Below are 16,151 nucleotides of genomic sequence, written 5' to 3' on the forward strand. Positions count from 1 at the left end.
GGAGAATCAGGAAGACCTAAACCAGGAAGACTAGGTGTGCCAGACCTAGGAAAATCAGGACAACAGGGTTAGGTGGAAAGGACCATGCAAAACAGCCGGATCAGGGTGAGGATTAGTCCCATCAGACTCAGGAGGCCAAGGAAGGGGTAATACAAGGAAAGGCAAGGAGCAGTGCCAGGATGACCAGAGTCAGGAAGGACAAGAACCAGGAGCACCAGAATCTGGAAGCCAGTACCAGGGTGACCAGAACTAGTTGGATCAGGATGTGAATCAGGAGGACCAAAACAGCCCAGAAAAGGAAGACTTGGAACAGGACCAGGACGAGGACCAACACCAGAAAGCATTGAATAACCTGTATGAGAAGGGAAAAGACCCAGGAGCAGGAAGACACCAATCTGAACCTACACCACATGTATTAGTATATCTCTTTTGTAATCAACTCTTATTCATCCTTTCTATGCTGGCAACCCCCAGACACTCCAACCTTTTTTATCCCACGGATAGACTGGTAAGTGTTTGCTGAAAAATCAAAGCATGCAACGTGAACAAAAGTCAGGACTGTTACACGCTGACCTCTGAGTGATGGCATACACTGCCTGTTGTTGGCACAGTAGTCTGAGGCTAGATCTGAGGGATCAAAACTTTGCAAAGGAATCTAAGGGTGGATGAGTGCAAAGGAGTGTGATCTGTGAAGAATGCAAGAAAGGGTTTGAGAAACTCAGTTGACTGAAGTTGGCTAAAATGGATAACTACTAACAAAGGGGGTTCAAGAGGCAATGGAAATCAGCAATGCGGGGCTTAGGATCATAAGAAGGCTCAGACGAGTAGAAAGGGGTGAGGGAGAATCAAGATAGATACTCTCAGATGAGACAAAGATTGCTAGCTATGATACCAGTGGGAATCATGACCAGATGAGTGGTCTGTGAAACTCCAAGGGCAAGATGAAGAGTGGTGAAGATACATATGTGGCAGAAGTGTTTAGAAAGCCAGCAAAGAGACAATGAATGTCAAGACCAGTTGAGCTGTCTGTGTCTCCCTCACACCTTTGACCTGATATTCCTTGCATGTGTATGTGAGGTAGATATGTGGCAAGAGTGTAGTAGTAAGAGTATGAGTGGTGAAAGTTTAACTGCATGGGCCAATGTGATGCATTTTGCATGATGTGATGGAGAGTAGATACAGCTTACATAGACAATGAAAGTGTGTTGACTGCATCACTGTGGCTGGAGGGTGAACGCCAAAACATTGAAGTGAGGGAGGATGAATTAAAGGCATCCCAGAGACATTTGGGGATCTCCTTGTTAGCAAAGAGCTGCTGATTAGTTCTTCCTGACTGAAAACGTAAGGTAGATGTTAAGAATGAGGGGTAGGTCAGAGGTTTCTCTTGTTAAAGGTGACACAGTTTCTAAAGGACGTCTGCCATTTTGTCTGTGCCTGATGACCACCAGGAAGGCAGATGACAGCCAGATGCTGAAATCTCATGCTGTCCTTGTTTAGGGTACTCCTGCTTTGGAACCATCAGTACTGCGACTGATGTGAGAGCCATCACATTGCACAAAGTCTGTGCCTGAGCTACAGCCTGAAAATTGCACTGGAAAGGAAATGACCCCAAATCCCATGTCTGCATAATAAATATAAAAGTGGAACTGTGAAATGAGCGATCCATGGGTCACAAAAACAGTTTTAACAAATATATGCTAGATACTTCTAGCCACAGATGCCATACCTTAGTATATTCAGTCAGACTGGAAAATCTTGAGCAGTACCTCTACGATTCAGTAGGGGGCACTGACTGACTCGCCATCATCCGCTCCAGATGTGATGTGAGCATTGCCTATAAATGCGCCACCCGAGCGTGCAGTCATCAGTTTTCTTCTTACAGTGTCATCAGCGCAGTTCTGGAATGGCTACCTCAGTTATTCTTTTGCTGTCTTTTTTCAACTTTTTGGCAATATTTTTCAAGCAAGCTTGCTCCCATTCTGCCTTAGGGTAGTCTCCTAAGTAACCTGGGGGTTTTAAGCCCCATGGAAACTGTCACAGGCAGATGTCTGTGACAGATCCCCACTTAGTTTTCCTGTGGTGCCTGGAGCCAGACCATGCCTTCAATGCCTGCCCTGACTTCTCTACGATGAACCCAAAATGGTCTGGTAGACCATGTTAAGGCACCTGGTTGTTCGGCACCAAACTACTCTGCATCGCTCCAGGTCCCAGTTGCATAGGAGATCCCAGGCCCACTCAGTGGTTTGAGTCAGTCATCGTTGAGATTAAAATCTTAATTGGGTAAGTCCCCAAGAAGAAGACAAAAAAGTCAAAGAACACTTGGACTTCCCCGTGCTGTTCCAAGTCATCGGATGAGTCTCAGGAACGACGCCACAAATCTATATCCCGCTGCTACACTTCCTCCATGGAGCCTGTGTCTGGGTCACCTTCATGCCTTCCATAATTTCTTGAACTGAACTATCAGGCTATGCACCTCATCTTTGTGCAAGCCAACCTCTCTGGAGCTCATGTGGGCACAATAAGTTCAGGTGGTGCCCCAACTGGGTTCCCATCAGCAGATTCAACATCGGTGCCAGTTAAGCTAGGATCCGGACTGGATCCCATTGCAAATCCACGACCTTCACCAGAGTCTGGTCCAGTTGTGTTTTTCCAGTGCCGCTGATGCCCCTTGGCCCCATTGACCCCATTGTAATTCATAACTCCGATACTGAGCTGAACTGGCTTTGTCTGATATCAACTCCGGCTCTGACTATCCAGCCACCATGGCTAGCAGACTCCCCAGTTCTTTAGTGGCTGTGGACGCAGCACCCAAAAGCCTCGGAGGAATAACGTAAAATATCTTCCCAGTTCACCAACCTCCTTGCAGCCGCAGCCACCAAACCTCTTTAACATTTCCTTGCAACATCAGAAGCAATCAGTTGGCGGCAAGATCAAGCACCACCTGCACCGCCGGCAGTCCACTACTTAAGACATGTGGGTGCTCCACATTTTTCAGTGGGGTTCAACCCTTCCATTTTCGCATGCCACAGTCCTCAGATTGGATGACAGGAAGTGCAGGCACCTTTGGCCAAAAGGGCCATTGTCAGGATTCCGACATCAGAAGTAGGTTGTGGTCATTATTCCTGCTAATTTCTGGTGAAGAGGAAGGATGGTGGCCTCCCCCCATTCTAGATTTGTGACCTCTCAACTGCTTCCTGAAGAAGGAGAAATTTGAGATGCTCACATAAGATCAGGTCCTGTCTGCCCTGGACCCTGAGACTGGATGGTAGCACTAGATTTAGGGATGCATATTTCCATGTACCCATCCTGCCAGCCCACAGACGTTGTCAGCTGTTTCTATTGGGCCATGAGTACTTTCAGTTCTCTGTGCTCCACTTTGACCTTACCAGCACCCCTCAGGTGTTAATGAAAGCAGCAGTCCTCCGATCATGCTGCACCTTTGGGAGGATCTCCTGTCACAGCAACAGAGCAGGTTTCTGCACCTCAACCTGTGCATGGCCCACCTTCATGCATGAAGATCGATTTGGGGCAGTTAAGAGTCTTTTTCTCTCCCTCCTAACATTTGTGAGGTCTTCTTAGCAGCCATGGGTCCCACCATAAAGACCCTGTATGCCTGCCTTTGGGACAAGTTGGTAGCTTGGTGCACTGAAAAACATGTTGACCCTTTTTAAAAGCGCTGTTTTTTGTTTTGTTGTTAGCCCAGCAAGGCCTTGCCCTTGGCATACTTAAGAGGTAACTTTCTGACATCTCTGCTTTTTTGCAGTTTCTGAAGTCACCTCTTGAGACACGTTTTCTGAAACATTTTCAACATCTGTGTCCCCAAACCCTTCATTATGCCCCTTAATATGGTTTTAACTTTTTTATTGTGTTTGAACCCATGCATTATTGCTCTCTAAGACTTCTCACTATCAAGACAGTCTTCTTGGTGGCCATCACATCGGCCAGGAGGGTCAGTGAGATGAAGGCGCTTTCTGTGAACTCTCCTTACACAGACTTTTGTCAAACTGGCTCTCTGCACCGTCTCCTTTTTGCCAAAGGTGTGACACCTTTCCTTATCGTCCAAAGCATCATGTTGCCAACATTCTTTGTTCCGAATCACGCCTCCAAAGAGAAGGAGAGACTCCAACTTTTGAACCTAAAAAGAGAATTGGCAACAGCAATCGTACCAAAGAACACAGGGTGGACTATCAGCTCTTTGTTGGGTTCGCTGGGGCAAAGAAGGGGAAAGCAATGCAGAAACTGATCATTCCCAGAAGGATTGTACTTTGCATTAAGATCTGCTACGCATTGACCAAGGAGCAACCCCCTGAGGGATTGCAAGCTAATTTCACCAGAGCCAAACCTGCGACCACTGCGTTAGCTCATGGAGTCCTTGTCCTGCACATCTGTCAGGCTGATCCATGGCCTTCTTTGCACACATTCACCAAACACTACTGCCGTGACAGTCGGGTCCGTTGTGACAGGCAATTTGCCCATTTGGTCCTCCAGGACTTCTTGGCCTAAACCCATTTGTAGACCCACTTCTGGGGAGGTATTGCTTTGGTATATATTTTAAAAAAGAAATCTGTGGCTAGAAGTCTCTATCAGTTGAACAAGTTACTTACCTTCTGTAACTCCTCATCTGGTAGAGACTCTATCTAGCCGCAGATTCCTTTCCAACCCTCCTAGCATCCTCGTTCCTGCGAACCAGTCTCCCTACCTAAATGGTCCTTGTAGGCCCTTATTTTCTTTACACTGGTTAATAAGCCTTCGGATGTCTGACACCTCGAGAATATTGTAAAGTAAGGAATTAGGGGCTAGATACAGTCTAACCAGATAAGGCATAACCAAAGGTAAGTAACTTGTTTGTCTCTGTTTTTTCAGTGTCTTATTTCTTACAATATATTTAATAAAGTAAATGATTAATTATGTCTTTCATGCCTCTATGTCTTTCTCTGATATACTGGGAATATTCATTCATATTCCAATGAGGTTTAGTTCTATTAATTACAGTCCCATTTTTTTGCTCAAGGAACCTTGACAGAATACTTCCTGCTGCAGCCCAACAGAGTTGAGGTCATCAGAGGACAGACTTTACATTGTACACCCTATTTAGGGTACAACCTATCTGTAAAGGACAGGAAACATATGATGACCCTGACACCTTTGGAGAAAATCCCCAGCATGGGGAGGCCATACTTTTTTTTGTTTTTCAAAAACAAACTCAGACTTTGGGAGTTTGTGTTTGAAAAACTAAGACCTTTTGAAAAGTTTGCCTGCTGTCCATCAAGTCAGATGGTTTTTGTCTGTCAAACTGATCCTGCAAGGATAGGAACAGGCATGACTGCAGTTTGTGTCAGAGAGTTACCCACTGGTCTGACAGACAGCTCTAAATTTGTCAGCCTAGATCCCTTAGGAGGGTGACAGTGCTGTCCTCCACCATCCAGACAGAGTTAACTCTGTCCCCCTAAGTCAGGCCCATAGTTTATCTTCCTTCCGTCATGAGACTGGAATGAAGCCTCTCAATTATACTGTGATTGTGACTTCACAAGGGCCCCAATGCAATTGTTTCTATTTTGATTTGATTTGAGCTTATATAGCGCAGACAATTACTGTAAGGCGTATCAGTGCTTAACACATTTTGAAAACATTTACCCTAAATATCAGATGTCACTATGACATTGGTATACACAATTTCCAGTTCTGGCATTTGCTATTACAAACCATTTTTTCTGTGTTTTAGTCTGGTTTGTTTAATTGAACTGAACCAGAATTAATGACTGATTTGCTGCAGAAAAAGGTGTTCTGATAACATGGAGCCTTTTGGTAATTCGATATCTGCCTTAGTACGTTCCCACAGCTTTGTGAGTAACAGTGAGTACATGGCTTTAGAGGAGTAAGCAGCTTCAATTTGTATTTTAAAGGTGCTAATCATCTTTATCATTAGCCACCTCTGCAGGTAAACTTAAAGGGGTTAGGAGCATGTGTGGAGTATGAGACATCTCCATAAAGGGCTTCTCAAGTCGCTGTGTCTTGGCCTAAAGTGTAATGGATTTGCAATTTGTGCCATGTCTGTGAAAATAACTTGAAAACATTCAAACATTTGGGACCTTAGGACCCATAAGTAGGTGTGGGCATAACATGTGTAATTTGTTGTAGCCTGATTACAAAAAAATTAAGTGGAATTATGCCTTGATTTGATTGTTTCTTCGGGTAAGAACAGTTGATGTTGCGCCTTTTTCCATCCTCTTCTAAGTTGAACTGTCTTCTGAAAGCATTTACAAATTGTTCCTTTTACTTACTTGTTTCATTCATTAGGGAGCATTCGCAAAACCTGTAGCTTTGCCAGAGTAAGCCAACTGCCCTCGCCCTTTCTCTGTACTATTTTCACACTTCAGTCTTCATCCTGGGTAGCATTCCTATTTGCTGACCTTGCTGTGATTAATTACTCCCACAGCCAGGACCTCACCTTAGTTGGCAGCTGTTCAGTTGAAACTTTTTATAATTTTCTTCTCTCTGAGTATTTATTTTGTCCCTTCTCAGGATATGAAAATGCTCCTGGGGTATTACCGTTTGTGGGGTTCTCCATGTTATATACTACACCAACCTAGGTGTGTTCCCTTCTAATGCTTACAGCAGGGCTAGGCTCCAATGAAAGTGTTTCATTCCCTGTTGCTAACTGTTCCCATATACTCCCAGAGTTCTGACACATGAACATTGATTCCCCTTTCACCACTGGAATGATAGCTCTTCCACATTTGGAGCAATTCCCCTTGCTTACAAAGCTCTTTATCTAGGATGACACTTGGGATAGAAATGCAACCCCCCCCCCCACCTATTACATATCTATATTGCTGCTGGTATGTTATTTCCATTTTAGAATTGTAACCCTTTGCAAGTAGCGTTGTCCTCTCTATGTTCTGAGAATGGCCCTGTCCAGTTCATGACTGTTGGGGTCGACACAACGTAAAAGTCTTTCAGTGTTTTTCTTTCTTTTTTTATTGTCCTTATATCACCATTTATTGTCCTCATATCACCATCTGTCAGTGTGTTTAAAATGGAATTATACCTATGGATGCTGCAGGCTTTCGTATCTAAATGAGCACATTGATTTTTACTTGTACATATAACCTGTGACACATCATAGCTCTCAGCTTCATCTGCAGCTTCCCTTCCAATATTTTTGCATTTGCTACTGTTGTTTCTGAAGTTTCTTCTTGAATAACTGACCCCAGATCTACTTACAATAACTGAGAACATTGTTACTTTTAAGTAAGGCTTCAATTTTGCACATTGACATTAATTGAATACATTGCTATTGTTCATAAACAGTGATATTTTATGCCTCTCAAAAATAGTTTCTAAATGTTCTCCATGTGAAACTCAATCTTTCTTATTGTCATTTCTTCAAGGTACAATTGATAGATTTTACACAAGAAAATTCTATGCCCTTAAAAATCCCCTTCATTTATTTCTGCTGTTGCTTACCTGTGGTTGGCTTAAATCTGGATTTCCTTTCAGTAGCTCTTCAACTACACTGGCATTCACTGCCTTTAGTAAACCCAGAGGGATCTCCTTGACCATACTTTTGGGCAAGTGGGTGAGAACAAAGTTTATGTCTCCATCTTTCAACACCTGCGGAGAAAGACAATTGATGAGGGTCATATTCCATACACCAGGCTCGTCCAAATCCCTGCAGTCATTTCTTCTGTAAATCTGTACTGTAGGCATTGTGACACTCGCACATTCACTATTATATGTTTAACATAGAGCCTACTCCATAGGCATGCTGCCTTGTACTGGGAAGAATACCTTTCGTCCATCCCTCATCTTTCTGGACTTACACTAGAAAAAGCAGACGGGCCCCTGGAGGTAAGATTAGTGGTGGGTATTTGGAAAGGGGATTGGACAGACAAGTAAGAGAGAAAATTGAATAAATAATTTATTTTCCCTCGTCGTCGTCTCTCAAAATACCACACCACCCCACTACTCTTACGTGCACGGGCCGCGGCTGAGAAAAAGCATCATACTCTTAAAGTCAAAACTGCAAAATGCTTCTCCATCACACTGCTGCTGTCAGGCCTTACTTTGAGGTGGCTTCCCAACAATCTCCCCTTTCAAGCTGTGCATATGAAAGCATGTTCCACACTGCCATACCAGAGTCTACACCATGCCATGGGTGTCAACCCTTTCTCCCTTCAGACCTTAACTGTAAACAAGTACCCTTCCCTCATGCCTTGGCTGGCAGGTTGAATCCAAACAGTTCTCCCATAGGCCTCTAGTTAAGCCCTGATAGTCAAAAATCCCCCTTAAAGATAGTATGTGAAAGCAAGAAAGCCTAACATTTGAAGCACATCCGTAGAAACTGCAAACAAATTGAAGGAACACTTAAATGTATTTGAGAAAATTGAGAAGTTGTAAGTTCTTTGCCAACTAAAGGGGGGTATCTGATGTTTTTAAGATCCATTCCTTTAACTCTGGAAGCAGTAGCAGCCTGAGACAGAATAAAACCTATATACAAAGACTTAGGGGAGTTGAAATGTCACTTGAAAGGCTACTCTACAGAGAAGAACTTCAACTTCTTTATTAACACTAAATAGTTAAACCAAAATAATGTATCATTTTGATCCCATTCCTTCTCATGCATTAGACTCACACAACTGCTTTCACCCTCTACACACGGTCACACACACAGCCACCCTCCCCCCTACACCCCAATACTCCAAATTAATGAACTTGTCTAGCCAACATGCTGGGCAGATACCTAAGACAAATCACCTCTTCCTCAAAAAAACAATGAATAGAATCCATGGGGTCCTACATCTACATGCTCAAATCTATTGCACAAACCTCTTACCTACAAGGATACCGCTATGGAATACACACTTCACTGACTAGGGAAGAACATAATGCCCACTTGATTCAAGACTGGGCGTTTACCAGACTCCATACTCCTACCTCCAAAGCACTCTAAAGTGCAAAATTTGGAGTGAAATACTATACAAAACTACTCAATAATGGAATGGACAACCAGTGATGCGGTATTGAAAGTTTCCAGATGGCCTTGAGGTTGCCAGATAGTAGCCTCTCTTTTCTGGACTGGAGAGATGGGACCTAGTACAAGTGCCCTGGAATATAGGTGTTATTTAACAACAAGGGGTGGTGATGGACAGAGTTTCTGAATTAAGCAGAATACTCTCACCCAGTCAAGAGATCAGGGCTAGCTCCAACACCGTTTTTTAGCTCACTGCACCATCCCAGCTCAGAACCTGGCTATATGCAAATTAGTCGGTTCCTGTCCCAGTGCATGATGGGAACAGGGCAAACCAAACTACCAAGCCAATTCTTACACTGGGAAGGAAACAAGCTTCCGGGGACCGGTTTCTGGCATTTCAGCCGTCGTCGGCCCGGCTTGCTTGAATCCTGATGGTGCAATGAGCAAGGGACTCACATCTGAGTATACCCTTCCACGCTTAGGGTGGACAAAATCTTTAACAACAAGGGGTGGTGATGGACAGAGTTTCTGAATTAAGCAGAATACTCTCACCCAGTCAAGAGATCAGGGCTAGATCCAACACCGTTTTTTAGCTCACTGCACCATCCCAGCTCAGAACCTGGCTATATGCAAATGAGTCTGTTCCTGTCCCAGTGCATAATGGGAACAGGGCAAACCAAACTACCAAGCCAATTCTTACACTGGGAAGGAAACAAGCTTCCGGGGACCGGTTTCTGGCATTTCAGCCGTCGTCGGCCCGGCTTGCTTGAATCCTGATGGTGCAATGAGCAAGGGACTCACATCTGAGTATACCCTTCCACGCTTAGGGTGGACTAAATATTTAACAACAAGGGGTGGTGATGGACAGAGTTTCTGAATTAAGTAGAATACTCTCACCCAGTCAAGAGATCAGGGCTACCTCCAACACCGTTTTTTAGCTCACTGCACCATCCCAGCTCAGAACCTGGCTATATGCAAATTAGTCTGTTCCTGTCCCAGTGCATGATGGGAACAGGGCAAACCAAACTACCAAGCCAATTCTTACACTGGAAGGAAACAAGCTTCCGGGGACCGGTTTCTGGCATTTCAGCCGTCGTCGGCCGGCTTGCTTGAATCCTGATGGTGCAATGAGCAAGGGACTCACATCTGAGTATACCCTTCCACGCTTAGGGTGGACAAAATCTTTAACAACAAGGGGTGGTGATGGACAGAGTTTCTGAATTAAGTAGAATACTCTCACCCAGTAAAGAGATCAGGGCTAGCTCCAACACCGTTTTTTAGCTCACTGCACCATCCCAGCTCAGAACCTGGCTATATGCAAATTAGTCTGTTCCTGTCCCAGTGCATGATGGGAACAGGGCAAACCAAACTACCAAGCCAATTCTTACACTGGGAAGGAAACAAGCTTCCAGGGACCGGTTTCTGGCATTTTAGCCGTCGTCGGCCTGGCTTGCTTGAATCCTGATGGTGCAATGAGCAAGGGACTCACATCTGAGTATACCCTTCCACGCTTAGGGTGGACTAAATATTTAACAACAAGGGGTGGTGATGGACAGAGTTTCTAAATTAAGCAGAATACTTCCACCCAGTCAAGAGATCAGGGGTAGATCCAACACCGTTTTTTAGCTCACTGCACCATCCCAGCTCAGAACCTGGCTATATGCAAATTAGTCTGTTCCTGTCCCAGTGCATGATGGGAACAGGGCAAACCAAACTACCAAGCCAATTCTTACACTGGGAAGGAAACAAGCTTCCGGGGACCGGTTTCTGGCATTTCAGCCGTCGTCGGCCCGGCTTGCTTGAATCCTTATGGTGCAATGAGCAAGGGACTCACATCTGAGTATACCCTTCCACGCTTAGGGTGGACAAAATATTTAACAACAAGGGGTGGTGATGGACAGAGTTTCTGAATTAAGCAGAATACTCTCACCCAGTCAAGAGATCAGGGCTAGATCCAACACCGTTTTTTAGCTCACTGCACCATCCCAGCTCAGAACCTGGCTACATGCAAATTAATCTGTTCCTGTCCCAGTGCATGATGGGAACAGGGCAAACCAAACTACCAAGCCAATTCTTACACTGGGAAGGAATATAGGTGTAGCGCCACCAATTCTGGCTGGCATCTATACGCCTTCATAATTTAATTAGGAGTTAAAAGCCCCCAGAATGGGGAATAATCACACACTACTAACTCCTAATCTGCATGTATTCGGATGTATTCTCAGATTCTAGAAGGTTGAGCACTTCCATGTACTATCGCCTTTGTGCAGGCGGTAAATGGGAGTAGTGAGGCCACACGGGTTGCTGTGTGTGTGGGGGTGCTTGGTGCGTGCAGATGTACTGGGTAAACCTCAGTGGTATATGAGTGAGCATTGGTGCTCCTTGAGCTTTAGGGTAGATCTGTAAAGTTCTGGCACCTGCAGTCGTGGCCCTGAGGCCGCACAGAGGTGAATCACAAAGCGTAAAACTTAGTCTGTTGTCATTGAACCTGCTAGTTCTTGGTTCTGTAACACCATACCTCTTGTGATAGGGTTGAGTAGTATCATACTGCCAAGTCCCCTCCAGTTATACCGCTTCTCCAAACTTGTAACTAGGGCCATGGCTTCCTACCTAGGTAACTAATTGGGGGGTAGCAAGAGTAAACAGAGTCTACTCGGCACTGTGTCATGACTATATAATGAAAAATCTAAGGACTTTTCCCACCCAGTGGGTGTTGCTGCTGAAGTAGTACTTGCTCGAAAGCTAAAAATGATAGTCTCAAATATCTATGGGTACAGATCATGAACACAGATAGTTACTAGTCGATGATGAGACTCACTGTAAAGTGGCTCACTAGGCACCCTAGCATCATCTTCCATATAGAAAAAACAATGAGGAACATTCCTGAGTGCCAGCGATCCAGTAGTTAGCTCTTCTATCAATTGTTTCACTTACCTGTAGAAATGATTTCATAGATTTAGCACCTGTAATATGTAAGTTCGCAATGGAAAAAATTAATTCTTTCTACTATACCTCGAGTCCAGTTTTCAGGATCACGTCTTGTACTTTCAAATATGGTAGTTAATGTACTGATTTTTCGCACGTGGGATGATCAATGTGCAAAATTCTATTGAAGCACTACAAGCCTGACTTTCAGAGCATTACAGAGATATCAAACAAATGGACACCAGGTATCCCGTTGCTTTCCATTGTACTACCTGTACAGTACACAGTATTTGCACCAATTTTAAATATCATGGCATATAGCAAATTCTTATTGACCCTGGGAGTTGTAATAAAGAACTAGAGGCCAGCTGTGCAAACCTTTATTTCTTCTGCAAGCGGCCTGATTCGCAGAATAGGCATTTTGCAAACACAAATAGGCATTTTTTTATGTACAAAGACCAAATCTGTGATTTGATAACCTGTTATCGAATCACAATTTGGGCTTGTGATTCGGTATTAGGAATGGCTTTGCTTAGGGCGTCCCTTCCTAATATCAAATCGCAGTGGTAAGTGTGAAGGTTTTGCACCCAAAATGAGGTTGAAAAACATTTGCATGTTTCTGCCTACTTCAAGTAGGTGGTAACCCAGTCGCAAATGTGTTGGGGTTCATAGGGGAACCCTTCCCTTTTGTGAATGTTTGGAAAAACATTTTTTAAGAGAAGATGGTGGTCCCAAGGACCACTGTCCACTCTTAAACCAGCATTTACAATGCAATAGGTCTTGCATTTGTTACAGTTAGAGCCACTGACGTTCTAAAAGAAATATTTTTTTCTGTTTCAGTGAAGTGATCATTTAGAAAATAGGTGCACGCTTTATATGGACTAACAGTGAGAGTTCCAGCAAGTAGGAACAGGGATGGAAGGTGTCCTGGACAAGTGGGGCCATGAAATGCTGCAGCCTTCGGGTGACTTTCATTCACTGCTGTGTTGATGTATAATGACTGCTCAGTGGATATATGCCTTGAGCACACCATGCTAGGAGGTGTGACAGGCATCAAAGGCAGAGACAGAACAAGCCAGCAAGCTTCACAGCCCCTGCTTGCATGAGCTGTGTTTCAGACAGCGACTTCTTCACTTCCTTGCTGCTATCTTTTGCAGAGGCAAACTGCATTGGGTCTAGCTCCCAGGCACAGTGGCTTTCACATAGCAAGGGCACAGTGGGCTAATGGATATCACTCTTTAAGTTAGTGGATCCAATCACAGGGGCACCAGCATTATGTACATAGATGGGTTGTTTTGCTGAGCACGAACCTCTCCTTTAGATGCATTTGGTAGATTATATGTATGTTGATGTGAATGTTGCTTTTGTTTTGTCAAGCAGTGGCTTGTTATGTGATATGTGTCCACAGTTATGGATTCACATTACCAGTCCAAGATGGAGGTGCTATGTTCACAGTTTTGCATGCCTTCGCAGACCCTGACATGGTGGATATTTAAATTGTAACTGCAGCGCCAATCGACCACCCAGTCCGACATTGACTAAACTGCTTACATGTTGCCTCGCGTCATTGTGCATTGTCTAAGTATATCGTAAAACCACTTATAGATTCTCCTCATTTACTCCTACTAGAAGAACTTCCTCAAGCTCAACTCAGAGAAGACCAAAGTCCTCAACATGGGCTTCACCCTCTCTGTCTGGAATGGACCCTGGTAGCCCGTAACACTTGTAACCCCCCATACCCACGCACCACGCACAAAACCTAGGCATCATCCTAGACTCCTTGCTCACCATTCACCGCCAGATCCATGCCATCTCAACATCCTGCTTCCACATGCTTAGCCTGCTAGAAAGGATCATCCAGCAGATCCCCTCCAAGTCTAGAAAGACGAACACCCATGCAATCATCAGCAGCAGAATCGACCACACTATTGCCCTCTATGCCTGCGCTACCCAGAAACTTTTCAAAAAACTACAGAACATTCAAAACGCCTCTGTCAGACCCATGATCGACATCCCCCGCCCCTGCATCATCACTGGCTACCTGCGAGACCTCCACTGGCTCTTAGTCAATAAAATAATAACATTCAAGCTCCTCACACATGCCTGCAAAGGTCTACATGACGCAGGACCTGTGTACCTTAACCACCACCGTGCATTCCAGGCCCCACCAGAGAACTCGCTCTGCACAACTGGCCCTGACTACCGTCCCACGTATTGACAAGATCACGGCTGAAGGAAGATCCTTCTCTTACCACACAGCAAAGACCCGGAACAACCTGCCTCTCCACCTCCGGCAATCGCTGTCTCTGCCTTAATTCAAGAAGGATCTGAAGACCTGGCTCTTCGACTGAACAACATTGTCTTCGGCGGCCCAGCGGTTCACCCCTTCCTCCCTCCCCCCTTAAGACCTTACAGATGAATAGTCACTCTTTACAAGTCATCTAATTGATTCATTGAATAATTTGCAATATCATTATATATAGCTGTGGTTTCTAGACTATGTGTAGCACCCCTGGCTTGTTTTGACGTACATCTGGGTGCCCCGGCGCACAGATGAAGAATGGAAGCAACAACAAAAAAAGTGCAAAAGGAAAAACAGTCCCAACAAAGCATCCCATAGTAGGCCAATACTCCAGGGATGGAGAAACACAGGAGAGGGTGGCAGTAATAAGTACAACAAACCATACAGAAGAAAGCCTTTTGGAATGACACACACTTTAACCAATTAGCAGCGAGGGCGTGGCCAAAAGCCTGTAGAAGTGTGCAGAAGTGAATACAGCATAACTCGCAGAGCAGAACATGCGCTGCACCAGACTCGACCTAAAAATGAAAAGAAAACTTTCCGTTTTTATTTTTGAAATGCATCCTGTTTTCCTTGAAGGCAACGGGCTGCATTTAAAAAAATAGAACATTGCTTTATTGAAAAGCAAGCTCAGGCATGTGGTCAGCTGGCCACCATCCCTGTAATTTTTGCGATCCCCAATGGGTCGCAAACCAAGACCTACCTCATTAACATTTGTACATGGGTGTTTGTGATGATTAAATAGGGAATCACAAAAATTCGCCATTTGGTAATTTCAAATGTTTACCTATGTACATCTGGCCCCTAGAATACAGAGAACAGAGGACCTTTGTGTCATGAAGCTCAAAGAAGGGGAGATGGGGCTGAAAATAGACTCTGAATATCAATTTATTCTGGGTGATTCATGCATTTTGTACTATGTCTGGTATGATGTTTTTTCAACAATGTTTGGAAAGAGTATTTTGAACTTACCTTAGTAATTAGCTCTTTTTTCTCCTTCTCTTCTACAATCTATACTTGTCTTCTACCAAAATTTGAGACTATTGAGTCGAGGATATAAATGATTATTAGCTGCCAGGGTATCATGACTTCAGTCTGACTGTTATCCATGATCCAAAACCATCCTTTTCCAAAATATATTTTCTTTAAGATTTCAGGTTACATGACATTCATATGAATTTACTGGGTTCTTACCATCAGCATAAATATGCACAATTAGCCGACATACAAAATGAAAGCTTTTGAAAAACCAACCTCCTCCCCCTCTTCCTGCTCTTTCTAATGGTTACTCAGGGAAAATGAGCATCCTGTGTAAAATACATCAGTATCACAATGGTACATTATCATTCACTTTTAACAAATACGTACAAAACATATAATTAACCTCTCTCGATAAACTGTAAGCAGAAATGATCTCAAAGGTTTAGGATAACCAAGTTCTGCCCCTCTGTACATTAAATAATCCAGAACATGCCACTGACTATCAAATATTCATATCCATATTGTTAAGCCCCCATGCCAGCTTCTCCCTGGCGAGCACCATCCATAGCATACCCGCCCATTCCTGTACCACTGAAACCACTGGGGACTTCCATTGCACTGCTAACAGCTGCTCTGAGGGCAAGAGCATATTAGTAATACGTTTTCATGCCACGTGGGACATATGAACATGAACAGCGTGTCTAAGGTCAAGGAAAATAGTTGTGGGCTTTGGTCATAGCAGATAACCAATCACTTCCCTATTATGACAGAGAATCTCTTTCCAAAATAGTTTTAAGTTGGGGTACAGGCATATGCAATACTTCTCCTTGGCCACAACCCCCCTCCACACATCCAATTGTTGTCTCATACATCTGTTTCAAACTGACAGGTTATCTATGCCACAACATCATGAGCTCATACATTGATTACCTAATTTTCACAAAGGGAAGGAATATCGATCCAGTGTTT

General features: G+C 44.1%; 1 protein-coding gene across 1 annotated transcript in view; it reads right to left on the reverse strand.

The window, feature by feature from the left end:
- The window catches only part of LOC147732395 (otoancorin-like), a 759,538-nt gene that overhangs the window by 366,173 nt on the left and 377,214 nt on the right, over nt 1-16,151 (reverse strand). Inside the window, exon 11 of the mRNA XM_086956929.1 lies at nt 7,468-7,614. Within this exon, the coding sequence (XP_086813055.1) occupies nt 7,468-7,614 (147 nt within the window). The remainder of the gene's footprint in view (nt 1-7,467; nt 7,615-16,151) is intronic.

The sequence above is a fragment of the Lissotriton vulgaris genome, chromosome 2_1 (assembly GCF_964263255.1).
Source record: "Lissotriton vulgaris chromosome 2_1, aLisVul1.2, whole genome shotgun sequence".
In the NCBI taxonomy this organism is placed as follows: domain Eukaryota; kingdom Metazoa; phylum Chordata; class Amphibia; order Caudata; family Salamandridae; genus Lissotriton; species Lissotriton vulgaris.